This window comes from Sinocyclocheilus rhinocerous, unplaced genomic scaffold (assembly GCF_001515625.1).
Source record: "Sinocyclocheilus rhinocerous isolate Xijiao unplaced genomic scaffold, SAMN03320098_v1.1 scaffold202, whole genome shotgun sequence".
In the NCBI taxonomy this organism is placed as follows: domain Eukaryota; kingdom Metazoa; phylum Chordata; class Actinopteri; order Cypriniformes; family Cyprinidae; genus Sinocyclocheilus; species Sinocyclocheilus rhinocerous.
In genome coordinates, this window is record NW_015641016.1 from 271,416 (window position 1) to 280,011 (window position 8,596).

General features: G+C 35.8%; 1 protein-coding gene across 1 annotated transcript in view; it reads right to left on the reverse strand.

The window, feature by feature from the left end:
* The window catches only part of LOC107753747 (calcium homeostasis endoplasmic reticulum protein-like), a 21,351-nt gene that overhangs the window by 3,662 nt on the left and 9,093 nt on the right, over positions 1-8,596 (reverse strand). The window contains exons 7-13 of the mRNA XM_016569960.1: positions 6,778-6,889; positions 6,588-6,677; positions 6,290-6,503; positions 2,991-3,434; positions 1,574-1,815; positions 1,346-1,479; positions 1,165-1,251 (exon numbers count right to left, since the gene is read on the reverse strand). Of these exons, the coding sequence (XP_016425446.1) occupies positions 1,165-1,251; positions 1,346-1,479; positions 1,574-1,815; positions 2,991-3,434; positions 6,290-6,503; positions 6,588-6,677; positions 6,778-6,889 (1,323 nt within the window). The remainder of the gene's footprint in view (positions 1-1,164; positions 1,252-1,345; positions 1,480-1,573; positions 1,816-2,990; positions 3,435-6,289; positions 6,504-6,587; positions 6,678-6,777; positions 6,890-8,596) is intronic.

Genomic DNA, 8,596 nt, shown 5'->3' on the forward strand with positions numbered 1-8,596 from the left:
TATTAGAGATGCACCGATTGCAATTTTCTTGGCCGATTCCGATTTCCGATTTTTTTGTTAGTGTGATACCGATTTTTGCCGATTCCGATTTTCTTTCTAAGAACTATAATTGACAGCATATACAAACAAAACTCTACTTTATTTTCTTAAAAAAAAACAATTAAAAAGTCAGTAATAAAATAAGAACAAATAAAAAAATTGCAAACAGCGCAAATAAATGCAATAGAATAAAGAGAGCTATGAAACTTACGTTTTTTCAGGTTAAGTAAGTTTTTATTCAGGTAAGAAATACTACAGAAATTAAAGTAATCAAATGTAAAATAACACACGATGTGTTATTTTACATTTGATTACTTTAATTTCTGTGGTCTTCATTGTAAAAATTAAATACAGATTAATGCTTACCATTAAAGTTATAAAACGTATTCAGTCAAGAGTAGAAAGTGGTTTTCTTTGTATTTTGTTCTTTGATTAACATAACAGACAGCAGCAGGAATATTGGACTGCGGCCCCTTTAAGAGTTTATCCACGGACCCAATATACTGTTACACAACATGCGTTCTCTTTCTCAACTATTCAAAACTATTCAAAACTGACTGTGTTTAACATTTTGACTGACTGTCAATTTAACAATTGACATTTTGACAATTTTGTATGTATTTGACCGTTTTAGTGCAGTTAGCCACTCATTTTGGTATTTGCGGCTCACAAGCTGTTTGAGACTGAGCGCGGATTGTGCGCTCCACTAATATAGATCAGTGGTGGTGCGCGCGTGTTTGGTATAAGCGCGAAACCTGCGGGATTGACTAAAATAATGCGCAATACAAGCACTATTTAACCGGAGCGAATGAGACGTGTGTGAGAGAGAGAAGGGGTCATCGGAGAGAAGAGAGCGAGAATGCGCGGCTGACGTTATTGCCTGTGCCACTGGTAACAAAACGGATCGGCTCGGAATCGGAAAGAAGTGAGACTGACCGGCCGGTCACCGATCCGGGCCGATCATGAGGAAAATCGTCCGATTCCGATCCCTAGCCGATCGATCGGTGCATCTCTAATTTGTAATTTAGTTTTAGCTTTTTCATCTAATATTTACATTTTATTTAAACTAATGAAAAGGTTTTAGTTTTTGTTAGAATACATTAAAACAGTTAATTTCTTCCGCACCTGTTGCGTTTGTCCTGATCCTTTTTCCGCCTTGCTCTCATTTTGGCCCGGAAGAACTCGTACAGACCATTCTGTTCCCAACCCTCACTAGGAAAATGATCAATTTTAGTCATTACAACTGAAGTATTAAATAAAAACAACCAAAAAACGACAACTCAAGAGCAGTCACACTGGCGTTCACCTGTTTCTGGGTCTGTCGTGGGACGGCGGGCTGTAAAACGCCTCCACTGCAGCCAGCAGACGGTCACTGGGAGGCATCGGGGGGGGCAAACGGATGTCTTTTGGGTCCAGAGGCTTATAATCATGATCTTCAAGCTATTGTTAAAGAGAAAGTTTAATCTCACATTTAAGACGAGACTGACAAAAACAAGCATCTACTTTCCCAGCTGATGTCGCAATGTAAAATTACCTTCACGAGCGGTGCCATGAGTCCTGCGGGAAGGTCGAAGTAGGGCACATTGGGCACCAGACTGGGGTCGTCCTGACTGACATGAGAAGGGGTCTGCCGCCGCATGTGGGGCGCCTGACCGTTAAAGCCTTGGGGCGGTGGCCCGAAATCAGGATGCTGGTTCCCGCCCCACGGAGGAGGATCAGATATCCCAGGAGGAGGTATCCTCTGGTTTGGGTGGTGATGAGGAGGCGGACCGATCTCTGATGAGAAGAACAATATATTATGTCTGACTATTAAAAACTGTCTTACACAAAATTGGAATTTTAATTAAAAATAAAACATGCACAACAAAATCAGAAAGAAATTGCCTAATTTAGGCAGGCTTTTTGGAGCAAAACAACGACTGTTTGTTACCTATTCAATTATTATACTGCAATATGTGTCTAATTGTTCCTTATTTCGAAAAAAAAAAAAGTTACTTTAAATATTAAAATATTTTTCGAAATATGCCTGTATTTGTTTTGTTTTTAATTAGGAAAATAGGTGATTTGTTTTATAATTAATTCTAGAATTTTGAGACTACAGAACAATAATAATTACTGTTATTAATATTCAAAACAGTATTTTATTATTTAAGTCATAAAAATTAAACATCAATAAAGAAATATATTTCTATTACAATAATACTGTAAAATAAATAACTGTACTGCAAAATAAAAATGAGCATTTTTTGTCACATCTTTATTTTATTTTTTTAAGTATCAGTAGTGTTGTCAAAAATATCGACTGCAATACCAGTCAAAATTCAAGTCAAAATTACAGTACCGACTGGTATCGCGGTCTGTACTTTTGACAACCCCATAGAATACTATTTATAGTATTTCACATTAATATTATTAATTTATATTATTTTAAAGTATTTGTATCATTTATATTAATATTTTGGTTTTTATATTTTATTAATTTAGTTTAGGTCTGACTAATTTTGTTGTTTTTGTACTACTTAATTTTTAAGTATTTTATTTTCATTTTAGTATTAGTATTTTTAGTATAGTATGATAGTATTTATTAATATTTTGAATTAGGTTTTAATTGTGATATTTTCAGTTTTCATATATTACCATTACAAAGACTGTAAAATAAACAAGTAATTAAAATAAATAACTACTGTGAAATAAGAATGTTTAATATAATAATTAACTTAATTTTTCAGAACAGCAAAATTACACTAATATTAATATTTATGGCCATCTTAATTTCTTTGCTTTCAAACATAAAACCTCGTATTTACGCAATTCAGGATGGAAAAGTGGAAATCTGAAGAAATAAGAAAAAATAAAATATCAAACAAGGACAAAAAATGTGTAAATTTTTCCTGAAATCAGAGTCATTTTTAACTCTAGTAGTTTTCCAAATAGAAAAGCCGAGGTCTCACCTCCTGGGAAGTCTCCCTGTGGGTAGTCGAATCGGTGCGGCGGATACGGCGGCCGTTCGAAGTGATGCCGCGGAGGAAACTCGTCCTGCATGAAACGCGGCGGGAAACGTCCGAAGTTGTGAGGCGGCTGGTTGAATGGCGGCGGCTGCTGATGGGGAGGGAAGGGCCCACGGAAATGCGGCGGACGCTGCATGCGGAAGGGAGGCTCCCTCTGGCCCCACGGCGGCGGCTGATCTGGCTGGCTGCTCCATGGCGGCTGGTCGAACTGACCGCTCCAGGAGGGCGGCGGCTCGTTCTGGCTGCTCCAGGGGCCTGCGGGGCCCCCGTCCCGAGGGCCGCTCCAGTTGGGGTCCCGCTGCTCGTTCCACATGCCCTCGTGGCTGTTCCAGGGGGGCGGGGCTTGAACTGGGTCGAATGGTGGCTGGAGGCGGAAACATTGAATATGTTAGCATTGGTGCTGTGTTGATTACTTACATATTGTAAAATAAAACTTTTAAAACGGTCTTAAACAAAATTAATTAAGTTAAAAAATTAACCCTGTCAAACCTTTTTTACCCTGTCAATAATTGTAATCCATTACTGATTTCAAACTACATTACGAAATTTCGAATTAGTAAAAATCTATTACACTACTTTTAGATTACTTTTCCTTCTGACCTAATTTGTTAATCACTTTGATTTGAATTGGTTAAGTAAGGAATAATTGACGATGGGCCATTGAATTCTTAGAAAATAATGCACACCCGAAGTGCATTATTTTCTAATAATTCAACGGCCCGTCGTCAATTATTCCGCTTATACTATGGTTACCACACCTCAAGACATCGATCAGATTATATATTTCAAGGCATTCGTCCGGCTTTTCTACTTAAAATGCTATTGTAAGTAGGATTCATTTCTTCCGCATCTCATCCAACGCCTCCGTTGCCAATTCCAAAATGTAATTTTAAACCTAGCAACGGAGGCTTGAGCCGTTGATAGCAGACCAATGCAGCTAATAACTAAGTTATAGAGAGAGAGAGAGAGAGAGAGACTACCTCTGTGAGTCTGGGCATCTCGCAAAAGTGTTCGGCAGCAATGTCTCTAACAGTGAATATTTAAGTTATATTTCTTCACGAACAGCGCCATTGTTGCTACCTCGCTTGTGAGAAGTCATGTAGTTTTTAAGTTCTTAAACTATGTTACTGATAAAATCGCCAGAGCAGCGCTAACAACATTAGCACGTATGTTAACGTGTGTGCAAACTCTATGTGCGTCTGTGAGAAAGAGAGTGTGGGAGAGATAGAGTATGTTTTTTTTAGAACGAACAATTTAAAAGATTGAAAAAAAAAATTAAGAAAAATCAATTATGAACAATTTACTGCCATTGAGTGAGTGAAATATAATCATTAAAATAGTAACGCTAATCTGATGAGCATTTTTGTGTTTTTTTTTTTTTGGGAAAATAAATTGTAATCTGTTACTGATTTCAAATTTCAAAAAAATCTATTACACTACTTTTAGATTACTTTTACTTTTAGGTTACTTTTGCTTCTAGATTACTTTTATTTCTGACCTAATTCATTCATCAGATTAATTTGAATAGGTTAATCTTGTTCTATTAAAGCAATAAGCCCCAAGAAGCCGTGGTTTACAGTGAATTTATAACAGCTAAGGGGCATTGTTAGGCACGACGTGAAGCCAGAAAGTTGAGAAAATTACAGCAGTTTTTGGCATTTTAACACATTAGTTTACCTCTAGGAAACCTGGCCAGTAGTTGTATTTTATGAAACGCGTTATAGTTAATGTTTAGTTTTAGATATAGGCAGTTTAGATATATGCACTATATTTGCAGTAAGATAACGTGAGAAACACCATAATAGCTATCATAACTAGATGCTAGTTGTCATATTTTTAAGTTTCTAGTCTTTCTGCAATCTTTCTCTCCCTGTAGGAAGTTGAATGAGTTTCAATGAAGACTGCCCATTAAAGGAATCTAAGAAAGAGTTTCCCTGAATGCAGTTGGTTGCAGTTTTACACGTATTTTATTAAATTTTTTATTGGGTTTAACATTCGCTTATATTGTCTTCTTACATAAATGTCATAAAATAATACTGGGATGTGAGTAATTAATCTTTTTAAATTCAACATTTAAAAAAAGCAAAACTTACAAACATTGAGTGTTTGATAATGTCTAAATATACAATGCAAAACATATAAAAAAAAATAAAAATAAAAATAAAAAAAAGCTATTATGACCTGTTAAACTCTTTACAGCAACTAGGGTAGAGCTAAATATATGTAGGCTATACTTATTAAACAGCCATACGGGCATCTAGTGGTTAAACCATGGCATTACATAGGAATATTATTTTTCTGGCCACCAAATTTAAAAACATTTTCTCTATTTTAACCCTAAATACTATGCTAATTGTAATATAAATAATAAGAATATTAGAAATAAAAAAATTATGCTGTCTCTTCATCACTCCCCAGAATAAAATGCGATTGTAAAACGTAGTCATTTAAAAATACCAAGAGAAAGAAAATATATTTGTCAACAACAAAGTATAATAATAATGTCAGTAGGTTTGTGAAGGAACTGCAGGGGGTTCGTAAATTGATTAAATTAATGATTAAATCGTAAAAATTTAAATATAATCTTACAAAATGAATAAAAGCAGCAGGCTTTTTTTTTTTAGAATGAACAATTTAAAAGATAAAAAAAATTTTTTAAGAAACATCAATTATGTACAATTTACTGCCATTGAGTGAGTGAAATATAATCAATAAAATAGTAACGCTGATCTGATTATGAGCATTTTAAAACATAGTACAATCTAATTACAAGTACTTAATATTTGGAATCTGAAGTGGAAACAGTGACCCATTGTTTTTCAGGATTCTTTGATGAACAGAACGTTCAAAAGAACAGCTTTTATTTGAAACAGAAATCTTTTGTAACATTAGAAATGTCTTTACTGTGACTTTTGATTAATTTAATGCATCCTTCATGAATAAAAGCATTAATTTCTTTCTGACTCCAAACTTTTGAACAGCTGTGTGTTTGATAAGCAACTTTGTCTATATATGAAAAAGGTTGACCTAAATCTTATTCAGATAGTTTCCAAAGGAAACATATCTCATTTTCATTTAGTTTCAGATAAAGTACTAAAATTACTACAACTAAAATTAAGAACTAAACATATTTAATATCCATTTAATCTAAAAAAATATATAATATTTTAAAAACACACAAAAATATTAAATTATAAATAAAAATATTATTTAAAATATACATTATTTAATGTATTTTTTACCAGGCTGAGAGGTCAAGGGTGCTTGAGTCTTCATGTCGGCATCTGCAGGCGTCAGCTGACCGACGGCGACCGTGGCTGCTGCTACCGCCACCGTCTGCTGCTGCTTCAGATTGTTCACAAACTCCTCGTGCTGGGTCTTCAGCACCTGGATCTGCTGCTGGAAGACCATCTGGACGGGCTGCACCACCGGCGCATACTCCGTGATGAGCGACGCCTGGACCAGACACAACAGAGACAGGATGAGAAACACATCCTCCAGATTTAACCAGAAAACAAACACTGACAGCACGAGCTGCACCTGATACTGTCCGAGGCCCAGAGCCGGACTCTGAAGCTGCTGAATGGTGACTTCGTCAAAGTAACCGTTCTTCTCCCAGAGCAGCAGCAGCTGAAAACATGAAGAGCAACGGCTCGTTTTTCCTGCTACAAGTCAAATTGACACCATAGTGAAGCTGCAAATAGGAAGAAATGGGGATGGATGATCTTACGCGGGTGATTTTCTGCTGCTTGTCTTCCTCTACAGCCAGGAAACTGGTACAGTAAATGGGAACCACGACCTTCTGTAGAGCCGCCAAAAGATCCCTCTGATTTTTCCTCTGACTGTGGAGAAAAACCAAGGTTTGCTCAATAAAATGCCATAAAATACACCTGGAGTTTACAAGTACATCTAAAATGGGACACTACTTTTTCATTCTTTCACAATGTGTAAAGTGAAAATGATAACTCTTTATTGTCAAATAACCTTTTTAGTTTGGAGCCTAAAATTCAACAGAAAAAAAATAATTAAATTTAAATGAAAATTAGGTACCAAATAGGGATGCACGATATATCGGCCACCATTATCGGTATCGGACGATAAATTTAAATTTTTCTGTTATCGTTATCGAACCGATAAGGGAATTTGGCCGATATCTTAGAGCCGATAAATAATACATTATTTCCTGCAGAGACACTTCAGATGCGCACTGTTCACCATGATGGTTTTTAATTGCTTGAAATATTATTGGAATCACTTCAAAAAGGAAAATACAGTGAACTGCAACATGTGCAGGGCAAGTCTGTCATATTATAATGAGATCATTAGCTACTGTAAAATAATGTTATGGAATCTTTGTTCGTCCGTGTTTTGGCGCGTTGTTAAGGAAAGTGCACATCCACAACGGATCCACACCTTCATGACTAGCACAGTTAAGTTCGCTTGTGCATTTACAGTTTTGTGCAATTGTATGTTGTAATATTGTGTTTATTTTATGCATATAAATCTGACTTATCTCATATAGAATGCATTTGGTTAAGCTAATAGAGGGTTAATAGAGCGCTTCAGTTTGCCAGTGATCATCTTTAGCTCAGCGCACGCAGCTCAAACAGCAGCGCACAACATTAATAGCTATGATTAAGATTGTCATATATATAACATTATAATGAGAACACTATTATAATAAAACGTTATGAATTCTTTCGGTTTGATTTCCGTGTTTCAGCGCGTTGTTGCGGGAACAGCCAAGAGCGCATCCACAACAGAAGTTACATTCTGATTAGCACGTTTAACTTAGTTCGAGTTCACTTGTGCATTAGCGTCTTTTTGTACATATAAGTAGTAATATTATATTTATGTTGTGTAAATATCTGATTATATCTGAATATGTGATGCGTTTCCTTGAGTTAAGCTGGCAGCACTTCAGTTTACCGGTGTTCATTCAGCTGTTCAGCTTCAGCACACGCAGCTTGAACAGCAATGCACAACATTAATAACTATGATTGGGAATGTCATTTACATAACATTATAAAGAGAATATTATCGTAATAAAAAAGTTGTGAATTATTTGGGTTTATTTGCCGTGTTTCAGCGTGTTATGGGAAGAGCCAAGAGCGCATCCACGAGTAACACATCTGACTAGCGCATAACTTAGTTCGAGTTCACTTGTGCATTTGCGTCTTTTTGTCAAATATAAGTTATAATATTATGTTTATGTTGTATAAACAACCCTCTACGGACACCTTGGAAATTGAATCGTCATTGGCTAGTAAATTTTTTAGTTTACTCGCCAGACTGATAGATATATATATACATACACAGTATCTCACAGAAGTGAGTACACCCCTCACATTTTTGTAAATATTTTATTATATCTTTTCATGTGACAACACTGAAGAAATGACACTTTGCTACAATGTAAAGTAGTGAGAGTACAGCTTGTATAACTAACTAAATTTGCTGTCCCCTCAAAATAACTCAACACACAGCCATTAATGTCTAAACCACTGGCCACAAAAGTGAGTACACCCCAAAGTGAAAATGTCCAAATT